Consider the following 17,259-nt stretch of genomic DNA (forward strand, 5'->3'; position numbering starts at 1 on the left):
AGCTCTTGCTGTGCTTTTCTCAGGTCCCTTTCTTTCTGCCAGCGGTGGGAAAATTGGCAAATGATGCTGCGGCAGACCCCCAAGGCTCGTTCTGTGCGTTGCCTTTCATGTGAGAGTGTGTTGGTCACAGCTGGATTGAGATTATGGCCGAAATAATTTAGCCATTGCCAGTCCAATTTCCTAATTGCAGCTACAATATTAGCTGCGTTGTCAGTTGTTATTGCTGACAGTTTGATCTGATCCAGTTGTCAGTCACGCAGGGCCTCTTCAAGGGCATCAGCCAAATTTTCTGCCGTGTGGTTCTCTGGGAAGAAGCTTGTTTGGAGGCACTTGGATACATCTTCCAATCTTTGTTGATGTCAGTGACAAATACGGTGTCATATCAATACTTCACCACATGTCCGTCGTCAGCGTGAAGTGATGACCCTCCGAGATCAAAAATTGAACCTTGTTTCTCAGTCTATTGTACATCTCAGGGATGGCAACTTGACAAAAAAACGCGTTGAACATGCGGAGAAGACAAAGAACTGAGAAGCGTTATCCAAAATGATCGTGTTTAATTTTGAAAAGGTTGTTGTTGTTGTTACATGCTGTTACACCATGCATATACAATGTGATTCAAGCACTTGAAACTGAATGATATCTAGTGGTATGTGAAGCCATGTTCTAATATGTGTGTGAAGAATCTTAACTAAATTTGTGACATTTTCTTTCATTCGTTCATACCATCAATATAGTTGTTTTATTATTATATTAACTTTTGGCACCATATCGTGGCACACATAGTGCTTATAGCCCTCAGCGCAGGCTTCGTGAGCCCATCCCCCACAGGACAAGCACTCTGTAGCGTCGCAGGGAGACGTGAATGATGGAGAAGGTTTTGGCAACTCCACAAACTGACATCCCTTTCTCCACATATCTGGCTGCTAGCTCAAGTACCTCCCTGGCCACTCCTCTATCAGTTTTACGTTGCCTATTTCTCATACTGTGAATAAAAGTAAAGAAAAATGGATATTCGCTTGAAGGCGGGGCACGTTGGTACACATCGTTCCAACGTGCCCCGCCTACTGGAGACCGCATATTTGGCTAGCTGTCACTCAGTGCTATGTAGCATGAAACATGAAAATATTCTATCTTGTAGCCACTATAATAGTCATTAAAATGATATATGTTTCAATTTTGTGACATGTTGTCAGGCTGCGTGGGGGGTTTGGACCCAAATGCAGAGGCAAAAATGCAAAAACTCCAAATGAAGGGAACAAAAGACTTTACTGCACAAAAGGAACAAAAAGGAACAAAAAGCCTCACAGGGCAACTTCTAACAAACAAGGGAAACTACAAAACGCAGGAACAAGAAAATCCAGAAAAATACAAACACTAGGAAACCAGAACATAGACAGGAACGCATGGAGCAGGAACTTGAGGAGGGGAGCACAGAACAACCAGACATAACCACAAGAATCCTGCACCTGAGTCAAGGAAGAGGGAAACTTAAATAGAACACACTGACGAGACACAGGAGGGCACCATGAACAATCAGGCCACAGAGAGGGAAGGGAAAACGAGACAACCAGCAAGCACTAATAGGAAGACAATTGAAAACAGTCATACAATTCACATAGGGGGAGCAGGACACAAAACAGAAGTGCCGCCATCTGGCGGCCCAACAGGGAAAACGCAGACAGGAAGACAGGACCATGACACATGTATATAAAAAGTAGAAGTAAAAAAAACACTTCAGTTAAAAATAATTACATGAGGTAAAAATAGACAATCGTGAATAAATAGTCTTGATGGTTTCAAATAATCCCACTATCTTCAGGGTTGGTGGATGTCACGTAGAGAGATGTATTCACAAAAATACGTCCGTGTTGCTGCAGCGTATCTCCTAATAAGCCCATGTTTCAATGTGCCCCGTGGTCCAACGTGCCCCGCCCTCCCCTACATTTCACTCAAATACACAGAAAAACCATGTCTTAATGTACAGCTTGTCACTAAAATGTATTTTTATCTCCTTTCCTGTTACAATAAGATCGTAATTTGACGCAAGCCACTGTTCTAGTTTGCTCGTCCCACGGTTGTGTTAACTGTCAGATATGGTTTTGAGTGCTCACATTTGCCACCTGGTCGTGGTTCACTTTTGGGAACAACAACTTGTTCCTGTGGAAAAACAAGAAAATATATGCAAATTAGCCTCTGCCGTGAAGATCTCTTGCAGCAGGAGTGCCAAATGAAACTCTAAACCACTGCACGCACCAGCAAAAAAGCTATGGAGATTTTATACCTACCCAGCACACACACAACATTCTGACAACGTTGTGAAAAGGTTGTCAGAAAGTTTAACTTGGTCTCTGCAAGGTTGTCACAATATTGTCACAATTTTACGAGTAAAGTCGTCATAAAGTAGTTTGACAACCAGCTAAGAACTTTCAAGGTTGCTAAAACAAAAACTTTCAAGGTTGCTAAAGTGGCTTGCTAGCTCTCATGATCAAGGCTTAAATACTAACGGACGATAAAGGTAACGGCTGTATTTATTTATTTATTTATTTTTATTTTTATTTTTTTTAAATACTTTTGTGGTTTTATTTCTGTGCTGGCAAATATGTCAGAGGTTGCCCAGCGCTAGCTTTAGCTGTTAAGGGGATGTGTATGGACTCCCCATAGAGATTAATGGAACTGGTCTTTACTTGCATATTGTAAAAGTGTCCTGTCCTGTGTGTTTGATGTTATCGATAATATGAGAGCAGGTTCTCCCAAACAGCATTTCTTGCAATTCGTACGTGTTCACTGTTTTGTAACCCAAGGAAAAGACTTCAACAAAAAGAAGAAACATCTTACTGTGGTGGGAAAAAAATCCCCCAGAGCACAAGGTTTTACTCTAAAGCCAAGGACACATTTTAAAGCTTGCAGGTAAGATGTAGCTACTAATTCATCATGTAGATGTTTTTGTATAACTATGAATTGTGCCATATGTTAACAGGATGGTAAACATTTTGATAAAATGATAGACACCTTCTAATTAAATAGCAATGTTATTACTCTATTGTATGCTATGCTGTTTTGGGAGGGTGATTTCTTTGCCTAGCTAGTTAATTTCCCTAATATTACACAGTAAATTTATTCATTATTTTATTTTATTTCACCCAAAAGATTTGAGAGAGGGACTGGAATATGACTGTAGCCTATATATGCAGCTTTTCATGTGCTCAACTGTTGATGCTTCTTGCACAAGGCAGTACATTAAATATCAATGAACGAATCAAGACAATTAAATATTTTGAATATTTTGGGGTCCAGAAATCTTGAGGTAGAGCCCCAGATTGAACCCCCAATGGTGGAGCACCTGATTGAACCCCAGATGGTGGAGCCCCGGATTGAACCCCAGATGGAGACCACCCTTAACATGGAGAATGATGGAAAGGTAAAATATAAATAAGCAAATAAAAATGTAAGGGTTCAACAAAACATTTACTGAAATAGGCTAGATCTAAAGCACACACAGCTGTTCATCATTAATCCAATATCCTTTGCTTCCGCCTAAAGATTTCCAAAACCATGGTCATGAAAAAACTGTTACTCTTCTGACAAGAGACTAAATACAAATGAAACCCTTGTTTAAATGGAATTTACTTTAAATCAGCTATCTATCTGTTTATCCATCTATACCCGCTCATGAGTTTATTCATAAATCTGTGGATTTCAATAAATGATCTCTAGGGAAGGTTGGGGAACTAAATGTATTTCAATTTCTTAAAGGTTTGCATCGGAAGTTGAATATTCATGGTAAAAAAATAAAAAAAGATAATAATAATAATAATAATAATAATAATAATAATAAGATAATAAATGGATTTGATTCAAATTCAGAATTTTGCTAATTGTTGCCTGGAGCCATTTGGAGCTCCCTGACACAAAACAGGAGATGGAAGTGTGAAAGGGTCCAAATGCTCTATGAAAGGCTCTGTGGTAAAGCCCCCTTTGACACCACAAAAAGTAGACAAGATTTTTTTTTAAATTTTCTGATTAGTGTACATTGACACAATAGTTAATAACTAATGATGTATATTTAAATTGTTTAAAACATTTTTGGTGATTATTTATGTTATTTTTAACCAGAATGCCTGGAGGACAGACTTTAAAGGAGAGGATATCAAATGGAGGGAGTTGAAGACTGGTGTGGCATTTTCTCTGTGAGAAAATATTTGACATCAATGAAAAGAAGACTGAATGAAGAAGGTTGAATATAGAGGTATGTTATTATTCTTGTTTATGATTAATTACAATTGACTCTTACCTACGACAAGCTGTTTATAAGCTGATGGGCTGTTGCATACAATTCATGTAGCATTGTCTCAAAGTCAATGAAAGCTTTACTTACATTTTGGATACATTTATTGAAAACATTGAAATGTGGAACAAATACAATAAATTAGCCTGCAATATCTTAATTATTTTTCCTTAGCATTACACCACCGATTATTGCAAAATTAATTAGCCAATAATTACTCCAAATACTCTGCTCTGCTTGGATGTGATTATTTCTCTAATCTGAAAGTACAGTATATTTGAATCCAAAATCAATATTTATTTCCCATGTGATTGGTTATTGATAAAATTGCCTACACTAACTAGAGTTACCAGAGGGCCAGTTACAGGTCACATAAATATACCTGCTGAGATGCTGCACATCCTGGCCCATGTGGTTGAAGAACCCATCCTATAGGTAGTCCTCTCCTCACACGCCATTGGCCTGGAAATGGCTGAGTCAACTGATGTTGCGATGACCAAGCAACTGGACATCCACCTCCATGTTTCTATTAATAATGAATAATTAGAATCAGACATTGTGTAAGGATGGCATGATTATTCTGATGGAATTTGTTTTAGGTACCCTGGCAAAGAAGGGTGGCTTTTTAACCAGCTTTTGGACATCATTGTTGAAGCTGTGTGAGAAGTGATGGAAACAAAAGGCAACCATGTGTTCGGTTTGGGAACTGACGGAATTTCAGTGATGATGGGTAGTCTTCATCCCATTCATTTGAAAAAATATGTTTTAAGTTTTAAATAGAATATTAGAGAAAAATGAAAAATTCATTGTAAGTAATATGTTATTTAAATCATTAAGAGGGCAACATAATTTAAAGTATTTAGAACGGGTTGGTGGATTGGAGTTGCCAAGCAGCTGACCAACACATGGCTTTGGCTAGTGTCTTGCATTTGTAAACTGTGCTATATACAGCTATTCACAGCAATGCTCCAGGCAGTTGCTACTTCGATTGTAGTGGACCACCTCAAAGTGACTGTAAGTCTACCTATTTAAGGAAAAACACTTGTAAGAGCTCAACTTTATTGCCTTGCTATTTTTCATTAGGAGGTGAAGGACACAAGATTGCTTTCACAAAACCAAACATCTCAAGCACATCTGGCAGCACACGTAGAGGAGGCGGCCATCAAGAAAGATCCTGTGGCGTGGGGCCTGTACACATTCTGTGCTACATACAGATTTGTTGCTGTGTTCCACCTCAAAGCAGATATTGTTTTCCGTCTCAGTCGCTTGTCCAAACTGTTTCAAAGAGAGGACGTCAACTTCCTGATGATCAAACAACATTGCTCTTGAATGGGTTTCTGAAGGAATTTGCTAGACTTAAAATTAACCTGCTCTGTTTTAATATATTTTATGTCCCTGTTACCATTGAGACCAGAGGCAGGAGACCAGTAACCTCACACTTCTGTGAGGTCAACCAGATGGTCAACAGCCTAAACATCCAGGCGGAGGAGGAAAGGGGGAAGAGACAGAATGTGAGAGAAGAGGACCCAGGCACATTATGGACATGGTTCCAAAATGAGGTATTGATACAATTGAACATAAATGACAGCATCTGTATATTAATTTTTAATAGGGAGGTCCTGATTTGATCCACGGATCAGTATCAGCTCCCGATACCACCATATTTTGTGGATCGGGTATCGGCTAGGACACGCCCATTCTGAATCTGATTCTGTCGAACACAACACTTAGACTGTATATTCATTATTGCTGTACCAATAATCATGCCAATGAAGCTCATTTGAATTTGAATTTGAATTCTAGAGGGAGAGGAAGGGCCACAGTTCATTGGGAAGGACTCTCTGATTGGGCGCTGTTTATGCGTGGTCCATGCCACTTTTTGTGTAAACCACACATTTTACCCATTTTTTAATTTGCTGACAAAAACAGCCATCTGTAAAAGTAGAGACGACATGCCTGGGAATAAAGGCCCAGGGGGATAAGTTGAGTTGGCTTGTGCCACATGATCTCTCCTTAAGTTTATAGAAAATATACTTTTCTATATTTTTAAATATATATATATATATATATATATTATATATATATATATATATTTTATATATTTTATTGTCTTGAGTTATGACTCCTCTGTATTCTGACTGATACACCATGATGATGGGACGACCCCATGACAACCATTAACCAACCCATCCCCTGAAGTTTAATAGCATTAACAAAAACATTTGTATTCAATAACTTGTTTTTCTGAAACCTGAAAATATTTTATCCATTCTACTAGGACAAGTCTCAGCTGGTGGTCATGAAGCAGATGATCTCTGAGCATGATAACAACTCTGCCCCAACTTAAACCAGCTCTTACAGTTCCAGTATCCAGCATCAACTGTGAGAGGCACTTATCTGCAATGAACAGGGTAAAATCATGTGATGTGTAAATTATGTTTATTTTGTAGAAATGTAATTGTTCAATTTCTGCATGATTGGCAATTAGGGATGGTGATTTTCAATTATTTCACAGATTGAGTGATCATATAATGTGCTTGTCCTTGGGGAAGAATCTATTTTTAGAACGTACCTCGGCCGGGCGACACCACTGGTTGTATAGAAAATAAATTAACAAATAACAACGCTTATCAGTACCCAAGTCTTTCCATCATAATAAAGTCTTAATGCTCAGTTCATTGTGTCAATGAACACAGTGTTGAATATGACACAAATAATTTTATTTTCATCTCACAAATGTTGCACGCCCACAAAACCAATGCACAATGGCTTGGCTGAATACTAAATTCTAATTGGCTGGGATATGTGTATTATTTCTCCATATATGCCTGAATATGCCCAAAGTATTAGTATCTGAAAAGTTCAATCACCATTCTAAATGAATGCACATCAATTGGTCTGACTTGATAAATAAAGTGGAAATTTGTAAGAACAAGCAACACAACAGTTCCAATATTGTACTTGCGACAGTGTGAGCTTGATGTCCATAAATGACTGTATAGAGGGCAGCTAGTCTAGTTACAGCTTATATGTTTATATTTTAGACTCTTTTTTCTAATATAATTCAGCAGGTGCCTAGCTAGCTATCCGTGATATATTTGCTTCATTCTGTTCATATTAGATGAAGAGAAATCCTCTATTGTGCTAGCCAACTGTGTACAGATTAAGTACTATCACAATTTATAACTACTAGTTGTTGAGTCTAGTTCATGTTACACATGCACTTTACTACTCATTGTCTTTTTAAGAACAGGTGAACAGATACCTGCTTTTAGCAGGACTAACTACTTTGATTGTTGCTGCCATTTGTAACCGAACTGGGTGTGACTTTGACTAGCCCTAGTGTGATCTAAAAAATGCATCAGGTTAGATATTAGGCATGATTATATAGTATAAAATTATCTTAAGTTTCCTGTTGAAATGAATCTGTCAAGTATATAGGGAGGTGTTGTGGTAGGTAGGTGGATTTGTATGTTTGTGCCCATTAACATTGCAAGGAATGATAGAAGAATTTCCTGTAATCCAGTCATTTTAATAGCATATTTATTTTATATTTACCTTTAATGTCTTCATAAAATGATCACTGCTGTTAATGAATTCATATGATGGCAAGAAACCTTTTGAAATTTAATTTACTGTGTAAAAAAACTTAATGAACCCAAATACTCTCTTCTGTGTTTATTCAGTGTTTATTCACATATGTGGAGCAAATTATGACACTGAACATGCATTGCCACGGTGTTCCTGTATTTTTACTTTTGTGTCCCTATTACTTCTTTACAGATTGACGGCACCCATACGGCAAGACTGCACCTCCTTGTTTTATTTTAGCCTTGTCTTTCTGAAAAATAATTGTCAAATAATTAACAAATGTTACATTTACTATTTTAACAATTGAACAAATGTAAGCAGGTAAGTATAGAAAATTAATATACAGATGCTGTCATTTATGTTCAATTGTATTTTATTTATTTATTAGAAAAATAATATAATATTCTAATTCAGAAATATTTGCATTCTAAAATTGTAAGTATATGGGGTCGAATAAAAGTTAAATTGATTATAAATTTAAAAATTGGTTGTGGTTTTTGGTGGCCTTATTACAAAATGGGTAAAAGATTAGGTGTTGCATATTGGTTCATTGAATTGTTTATGTTAACAGAGTGCAAGCCAAGGTGAAAAATCAGTAAAAATCATTTTGGAATTCAGGAATCAGCAGGGGAAAACTGGTGAACTGGACCGGTACATCTTAAATATGTGTATAATAACCAGTGGTGACCATCAAAACCATTACAATTTAATTGGAAAGCCATCTGTTATGGTGAGCAGTTGAGGGAACAACCCAGTAGAAACCATTACAGTGGTAAAATGTTATAATCAGGTGAATTGTTTTAATTGATCGATTTAATTGATCATTTTAATTGATTTTTAACATATTAAAGACTGAAGTGAATCAATAGGCTCCTAACTGGTGAAAATGTGGCAACTAAAACTAGCTATTTGGCACATAATGAAGAATTCAGAGAAAACAAATAATAAAGCAAACCTGCTTTGTGATAATAAGTTTAAGGGGAGATTTTTTTTGAATAACTTAAACGTGTTCAACAACCTAACTAGGAGCCTGCGGATTCACCACAGTTTTTAATTTGATCAGTTAAGAAAACTTACCTTTTTTATGTATTTGTTTGCAATATAGCACAATGTGAAGGTGGGACAATTATGTTTTGTAACATGCATATTTCTGACATAGTGTGGTTTAAGAGCATTAATAACCCCGCTAAACATGAGAAGTCTCATTAAGAAAAAAAATTACAGCTTGTTAAAATTCTTGGATTGTAGTTGTGGTTGGAACAAAAAACCCAGCATACACTCTTCTCAGCTTCGGACTCAACATAACAATTTACACAACATTGGTTTTTGTCGTCTTAACTACAGCTGGGCAACTGGCCTAGTGCTTGAGTGCTTATTGTAGACATGTTGATCCGATTGCAGTGTTTTATAACATAGTAAGCGGTGGTGAACACGTTTATGGTGGAATGAAATGCTGCTTCATTACTCTTGTAGTAGCCAATGTATTTCTTTTGATGAGTTATCTAGGATCTTCGCAGCCTGTCTCTCGCTCTCTCTCTTTGCCTTTAACAATTCCACAAACAGTGCATATAAAAGGTGTGGCTATTAAATAATGAGACTAATGCTGTAATTAATTTCAATAAAGAGAACTTATATTTAAGTTCCTTTCCCCTTCAATATATTCCCCTTCTGCAACTACACACCGCCTCGTCTTCCACTGATCAAAGCAGTGCAGTAGGTGTTCTTCCATTAGTTGTCTCAGAAGCTCCGTCGTTTTCTTCTTCACTTCTGGAACAGACTCGAAACAGGTTCCCTTGAGTGCAGAAAAGAAAAAAGTCGCATGGTGCTAGATCATGAATATAGTGGTCAAGTACTTGCATAACTTTCTGACCTAGCTTATGCTTACTGCGTGAATTGGACATGATGTTTGTGGCTATGGATAACTATTACATAATGAGTATTGTACTGACTGCCACTTCTTTTGTCCTGGTGCGGACAGTGCACGGGATGTTATGCATCATGTTTTGGTCAGGTTTGAGGACATCCCAATTGGTGATATTGGATGTGCAAGAAGGCACCTACAATGTTGTAAAACAATCACAGCCGGGGAAGAGATTTGTCTCCAGTGCTTTAAAAACCAGGCTGTTCTTCAGCACTCTGGTGTCATGCATTGACCCAGGATACCCAACTAATTTTCCAAGAAGTCATAAACTGCTTTACATAGCACTTATTTAAAAAAATAATTTAAGTAGTCAGGTGGGTATTGTCCTGGTAGCTTTATGCGCACCACATCCACAGCTCTATTTTGCATTGTAGTCCTGGTATGTTGGGCAAAATCTTGCAGTTTATCCAGCTTGAGATCTAAAGAACTTAGAATTTCTCCTTCAGCAGCTGTGCAATTTTGTATACAATATGCTCACTGTGTGTCACTTCCCTACACATTTGAAATGTAGGACTTATCATATTATATTTTCTGAGCTGAAATAAATCTAGGGAGCTTTAGGCATGGTAATTATTCATTTAAATTTGATTTTCCTTATCCTTTGTTTTATGCCCCAGGAATTCACCTGCAATTCATAAATTTCTCTACGGAAGCTATCCATGACTATCTGGAGGTCCGGAGTGGATCTGTACCGGCAGGAACAGTGATTGACAGGTTCAGTGGGCCACTAGTTCCAGAGCCGTTCTTCAGCACAACCCATGAGACCAGTTTCTTCTTCCACAGTGACTACTCTCAAAACAAGCCTGGCTTCCACATCACTTACCAGGGTGAGGGATCTGTTCATTCCAAATATTCCTGCCATTTCTCCTGCAAGGCAACTCTTACAACAATCTACTACAATCACAGGCCAAATTAGCTGCATTGAACTGCTTGGCTGCAATATTTCATTCCAAAGTAGTTATAATTATCACTCAGTTAATTACTTCTCATGTACACTTTTAATTTCTTTTTTATCAAAGGAAAATATGGTATATTCATTTTTTGCACTGTACAGGAATATGCAATGGTCTATTTATTTAATCACCCTAATAATGATATGTGCAGCACTAACATGTCTGGCTTCATAACCTTCTATAATGGCATGTGTTATTTATTAGCCTATCAGCTGCAGAGCTGTCCTGACCCCCGGCCTTTCCGCAATGGCATTGTGATCGGCACTGACTTCAGCGTCGGCATGACAGTGTCGTTTGAGTGCCTGCCAGGGTATTCCCTCACTGGTGAGGCCTCACTCACCTGTCTGCATGGTATCAGCAGAAACTGGAATTACCCTGTGCCACGATGTGAAGGTGAGATTCTCTTCCTTCTGTTTTTCTCAAGACTCATTTCACATTTGACTGAAATTAATTGTTGTTGGTTATTCCTGTTATTGTCAAAAGAAACTCTTAGTCAGTTATACCACTAATTCTATGCATCCTGGTCTCATGACTGATGTGTGAAAAATCAGTGCAGTTATATTCAGGGTATGTTTGTATTGATTGTTTTGTATTGTTTTTCCCTCCAAAATAAAACAAGCTCTATCTCTGCCGTTTCATAACCAATCTGAATGCCATTTCACATGTGGACTACAATCACCATGGGCTCCCCAAATACTGTTGGTATAGCTATGTTACACAGCTACCCTTATTAATGCCAGACCTAGATGCAGGACTAATTTTCTCACTTCCAACTAAATGCTAACTAAAATAAGTATGAACATTTTATCTACTAAAAGGGAGGGACACACCACCAGGTCTATTTCATCTTTTTAACCCCTTTGCTCAGATGCCAAATTTGGGCACATTTATGGGGTGCCCTATTTAAAGCTTTATAACTCCAGATGCGAGCATCACAGAGACTTGGAAAATGGCTTAAATAAAGCAAGATCACGGTATCACTCACAACTGGATACTGCAGTACTATTAGATTAAATTATATTTTTAATTTAGGCAGAAATAAAATGTCACAAATACAATCGGTGAAAATGCAAAAATGAAGTTGTTCTTCAGTTTGAAATGAAATACTGAGAGATTTACTAAAAATCTATGAAGCAAAAAGTAAGCAGTGTACCCTGGTGTCCCTTAGTGTCTCCAAATCTATGCAAAATTTAAATTGAGCTTTGCTATAAATCATAACATAATCATATATGTAACTACAAATCAGTTGTTTTGACTCATGAAACCTAATTTTACATCATTCTCACAATGGAAATATTTAATCAGTATGGTGTCTTAGATATCTCAGGGTCCAAAAACCTATCCAAAACCCGTCTAAAAATGAGTGAAGTGTTTTTTGTCCATTATAAAGCATATACATTTGTCCCTTACAATGTTTTAAGAGCAAACATTGATTTTGGCTATGTTCGGGCTTCTCTGTAAATCTGTGCATCAAACAAAACGTTGCTCTGGATAAGAGCGTCTGCTAAATGCCTGTAATGTAATGTAATGTAAAACACATGACTGAGCCACTAATGAATGCTAACAAAGCAGGCCCCTACAAGGCACTACACTACGAACTGCTGACACTGCCCAATGTACGCCCACAATGAGACAATACAAACACCTAAGCCTGTTAGTTAGCCCCAATACAAAAGTTCTTAGCATTATTAGCATAGGCTAATAGTTGTGTCTTACGATAAATGCAAATATAACTATCAAAAATATGACACAATGTAAATAATTTAATAAAAGCAGTAATATGCACGCCTTCATACGCATCCTAGGTAGACATTGTGGTTCATCCTCTTCTGAGTACTGACTGGAGAATTTCTTTAGCCATGTTGATGAGTTGGAATAATTTGTAAAATATCTTCCAATAACCAAAGGTATTGGAGTGCTTGTATTTTATTGCTTAATGTTACGGTTTACTGCACAATGCAGTGATGAAGCAGAAGTTTAAGTGGTTGCCTGCAGGTCTGAGCCCTTCTAAATAAAATAAAATGAGATATGCAATACACTGTTGGAAAGTTTATACTGTCCTCTAATGTATAAACGAGGTGTCATTCAAGCGAGGATGAACTGTTCAGAGATGAGTTCAGGATGCCAGCGTCATGACCACTTGGGGGCTTATGCAAAGAGGTTGAGCTTATAGGGAAATTGACCCTCTCCTAGTTAAAATTATGGTGACATTAAATACTAATATTTTGAGATCTTTTTGGGAGAGTCAGCTTTTGCAATAATGGGAATGTTTCTGAGCTACTATTTATAGACACTAGATCAGGCAACAATTAAACCAAGCTACAAAGTCTTCTAGCTACTAGAGTGACGAAAGCCAAAATACTGTGATTTCTCTATTTCATTTCAAACTGAATGAGAACAGCTTAAGTTTTGCATTTTTGCCAATATATTAGCATTTGTGGCACTTTATACCTACATTATGAAGTCTTGCTTCATTTAAGCCATTTTCCGTATGCATGATCCCCCTAGCAGCCATGATGCTGGCGTGCCTAGATTGCTCAAATCAGACTTTCAGTGCTCTTGCAACCAAACTATGAGTTGAAAACACAACTCTGTGTTCTGGCTTTATTAGTAGACTATACATGACAACTATGCCGAATACAAGTTTCTAAGCGCCACCATTTAACAAGCGTCCATTTAACAAGCACCCCCTCTCTGTCATCTGCCGATGGAGACAATGGCAGCTTAGAGTCAAGACTGTTGTACTATTTATTAATGCATCTGCAGCTACACCCCACACACATGACACAGTGGACAATAGTGTCTAGCTGGGCATTCATAAAAACATTATTTCACCGCCAAAAATTTGTATTTCATCATAGCAACAAGATAAGCCCAAAAATAGCCCTAAGAAATGCCAATAAAGCAGTGCAAATGCTGCTCACTGAATAATGAAGACTATTTTTTAATAAAATTATACCATGTAATTCTACTGTCAATACTGGTGACTAAATATAGAATAAATATACAATCTCACCATTGGTTTTACGCATAGAGATGTCCCTTTTAAGACCGAGTGATCATATATTGTCTTGGACAATCCATTTGTGAAATATATACTCATTTGTGACACCTGGGTATCTTCCAAAATGGCTGTGCGTAAAACCACACATGTTGTTTACAGCGTTGTTGTCCTTTTTACTACAATAATTGATTGACAATAATTTTTTCCAGCAGGTGTCAGTATAAGCTTTCTAACAACGTATTTTTACTTTTGGGATACCGTTTTACAGCCCAGCATAACAAAAAGTTTTGTCTCATCATCGCCACCTCAGGCATTCACTCTCTGATAGCAGTAAAAGACACTGTACCCAGCGAAACGTAGGAGTTCCGTTCTGTTATTTTTTGGAAAGTATTATTATTATTGAGAACTTCTGAGCATGGCTATGGCATATGTTTGCTGATAAACCTAGCTGATACTGTTTTCTGGAGCTGTACTTGCATACCTTCGGCTATTGTTGGCTTTATCTTGTTGCTACGGAATACACATTTTTAGTGGTAAAGGATTGTTTTCATGTATGCCCAGATAGACACTATTGTCCAGTGTGTCATGCGTCGGGGGTGTAGTTACAGATGACACTGCAGGGAGGGGGTGTTTGGTAAATGAACGACTAGCGACAACTTTGACAAAGTTGTCCTAAATTGTCTACTAATAAAGTTAGAACACCGAGTTTGTGATTTCAACTCGTAATTTGGTTGCAGGAGCACAGAATGTCTGAATTGAGAAATCTAGGCACGCAGGTGTGCCGACCGCCAGGGGCATTGCGTGAAGGGGCTAAGCGTAATCCAAGCGGGGTAGCTGGGTTTGCATCTCTGGCTTTGTCCAGGGAAAGAATTCAGGCACCTCACTACTGGGAAGATCTGGTTGTTCTCAGCATGCAACTCCAAGCAGTAATTTGGAAAATAACCACTTCCATCGCAATGTTGGGAACTGCAAGCTAACTTGTTGAATGAACAACTAAATCCTAGTGCTGCTACTCATGAAGTCTTCTGCAGACAGTAGTCACTGGCACATTTACGCCTGCCTCCTGAAGAGTGTTTCTGGTCTGTCAGAGGCCCTGTTCAGACCTGTACTTTGTATCCAGATATACCCAGATTGCGTCTAGATTCAGTCGAGACGGATGTCAGTTCACACCTGGCATCAGAATGCATCTCCACATGCATCTCGAGTGACCACTTGTGATCGGATCTCACTTCCCCCTCAATATGCAAATAAACACGTACATCATTTCCGTTTGCAAAGACCAAATGCGTGGTTGTTTTTAACCGGCAGGAGGCAAGAATGCACTACCTGTGCCTAGTCTGCCAGAAATTAAAAGAAGAAGACCTTGGCACGCGGGCAAAATCAAAACAAAAACAGACTGGGTCTATTCGTTGGCGTGTTCCAGGCAAACCAGGTTCCTAAATATTTGAGCTTAAAATATCTGCGTTCAAAATAACATTTTTAGAATAAAAAAATCAAGTCATTAAAGAAATACAGGCAGTTTGTGCCATTTTCTTCACAAAACCCCCTGCCAGACAATATTTAGTAGGTGCTGATAACCAGGTGGCGGCATGGTGGGTAGCACTTTCGCCTTACAGCAAGAATGTTGTGGGTTTGAATCTCAGCTTGGGGCCTTTCAGTGTGGAGTTTGCATGTTCTCCCTGTGTCCGTGTGGGTTTCCTCCAGGTACTCAAGTTTCCTCCCACAGTCCAAGGACATGTAGGTAGGCCAATTGGAGACCCTAAATTTCCCATAGGTATGAGCGTGTGAGTGAATGGTGTGTGTGCCCTGTGATAGATTGGCGCCCTGTCCAGGGTTTATTCCTGCCTCTTGCCCAATGAACGCTGGGATAGGCTCCAGCCCCCCTCCTCTCTCCTCTCTTGTGTGCAGTCCTTCCTCACACAAACAACCAAAGCTGTGCATTCCCTGTAGAATCGATGAGTCAGAGGAGAGTGACAGTATATAAAAGTTCAATTGAAATAGGGAAGGGAGAAGCAAGCGGAATTTGTTATGAGTAATTACTTTTTTAAAAATATTGCACGTTGTATTTCTTTAACTAGTTTTTCCATTTTGTGTTTTGCACATTTTAGCATTTTTCTCTGTGTGCCTGTAATATGCCTTGACACATTTTCCCTTAGCCTATATAACAAAACCACTATAATTCAGAAAAAAAAATGTTGAAATTGAAACAGTTGTGTCCTTTATTTCAAGACAATAGTTTTATGAAAGTATGTTTCTGTGGGTGCAGAAATCGATTCTGTAATATTGGATCATTGGCAGTAGAAGCTGATGAAAAAAGTGCATTTTTTCTAGTGTTAATGATGTTCCATGATGAACGGTTGATTTTGGTTAGCCTGAAGTTCATTTCTCAGTCTCATGATGGCTTCCTGGTCTTTCATTGGCACAACTGTGGTCCTCATGTTGACAAATACTGATAACAGACCCCAAAGGCAATCAAAAGCGCAGATGCAAGACTAGATACTGAAAGCTGTCTTATACCTGCACGAAGGAAGAAATTGAACACACTCGACTAATCAGAAGTACGTGTCAGGCCATTTGTCCCAAACATTATGGTCCCCTGAAATGGAGTGACTATGTTAAAAAAACTGCTGTAATTGTATATAAAATGTATAAAAATACAACAATAGCTGACAATCTGCCTTTTAACCACATGCAGTGTTTGATTACAAATCTAAAATTGTGGAGTACAGAGCCAGATCAAGAAAAAATATTAGTGATCATGTTATGTGTGTTTATCTGCCCGCTGACCTTTTGTTTTCTCTCCCAAAGCTCTTTGTGGGGGCAACACCACATCCATGAATGGGACCATTTACTCCCCAGGACACCCTGCAGAATACCCCAACTTTCAAGACTGTGTTTGGAGTGTCCGAGTTCCACCTGGAAATGGAATTTACATTAACTTTACTGTTCTCAGTACGGAGCCCATCTATGATTATATCACAGTTTGGTAAGAACCCATCTATGATTGCATTATGGTTTGGTCTCATCAAATCTTTGACATTGTCACAGAATCAGAACCTTTCAATTTTGAAAAAGTCCTATTCAGTTCAACACACATTTAAATGTATAAATTTCATCAGTATATAAAATTAATGGTTACAAATAGTGCAGGCTGTGATGGATTGGCTCACTCCCCAGAGTTTTGAATTTGATGTGGGTAGCCACCTGGAGCCAGTTAAGGGAACGCGGAAGCGGCTGACATATTTGGGGAGGCTGAAAACCAGGCGGGCTGTAGCATTATGGATGAGCTGAAGGGACTGGACAGAGAGCTGCAGAAGCCAAGCCTGGAAGGAGTTGCAGTAGTCCAGACTGAGCATCGTCTTTTCTTGTGCTCCAGCTTTGGGCATGAGCTGATAGAAAACTTGGCTCAGTTGGCTTAGCTGCTTCCTCCTTTCCCCAACTTCAAAAGAGCAGAATTAAGAGAGAGAATGTGAAAAAGACTGCAGGGTGAGCTTGGTTAACT

General features: G+C 38.4%; 1 protein-coding gene and 1 long non-coding RNA gene across 11 annotated transcripts in view; both read left to right on the forward strand.

The window, feature by feature from the left end:
* csmd3b (CUB and Sushi multiple domains 3b) overlaps nucleotides 1–17,259 on the forward strand; it is a 938,142-nt gene that overhangs the window by 645,383 nt on the left and 275,500 nt on the right. For all 9 annotated transcript variants that reach the window (XM_035430384.1, XM_035430386.1, XM_035430391.1 and 6 more), the window contains 3 exons: nucleotides 10,418–10,627; nucleotides 10,958–11,146; nucleotides 16,566–16,743. In XM_035430384.1, coding sequence (XP_035286275.1) covers nucleotides 10,418–10,627; nucleotides 10,958–11,146; nucleotides 16,566–16,743 — 577 coding nt within the window. The remainder of the gene's footprint in view (nucleotides 1–10,417; nucleotides 10,628–10,957; nucleotides 11,147–16,565; nucleotides 16,744–17,259) is intronic.
* LOC118234077 lies at nucleotides 1,184–8,202 on the forward strand. Of its 2 annotated transcripts, XR_004766621.1 has the most exons (5): nucleotides 1,184–2,910; nucleotides 3,298–3,421; nucleotides 4,117–5,847; nucleotides 6,567–6,699; nucleotides 8,072–8,202. It is a non-coding gene; the product is annotated as an uncharacterized LOC118234077 (long non-coding RNA). The 2 variants fall into 2 exon arrangements; XR_004766620.1 differs by having other exon boundaries at nucleotides 1,184–3,421.

This window comes from Anguilla anguilla, chromosome 8, assembly GCF_013347855.1.
Source record: "Anguilla anguilla isolate fAngAng1 chromosome 8, fAngAng1.pri, whole genome shotgun sequence".
Taxonomy (NCBI): domain Eukaryota; kingdom Metazoa; phylum Chordata; class Actinopteri; order Anguilliformes; family Anguillidae; genus Anguilla; species Anguilla anguilla.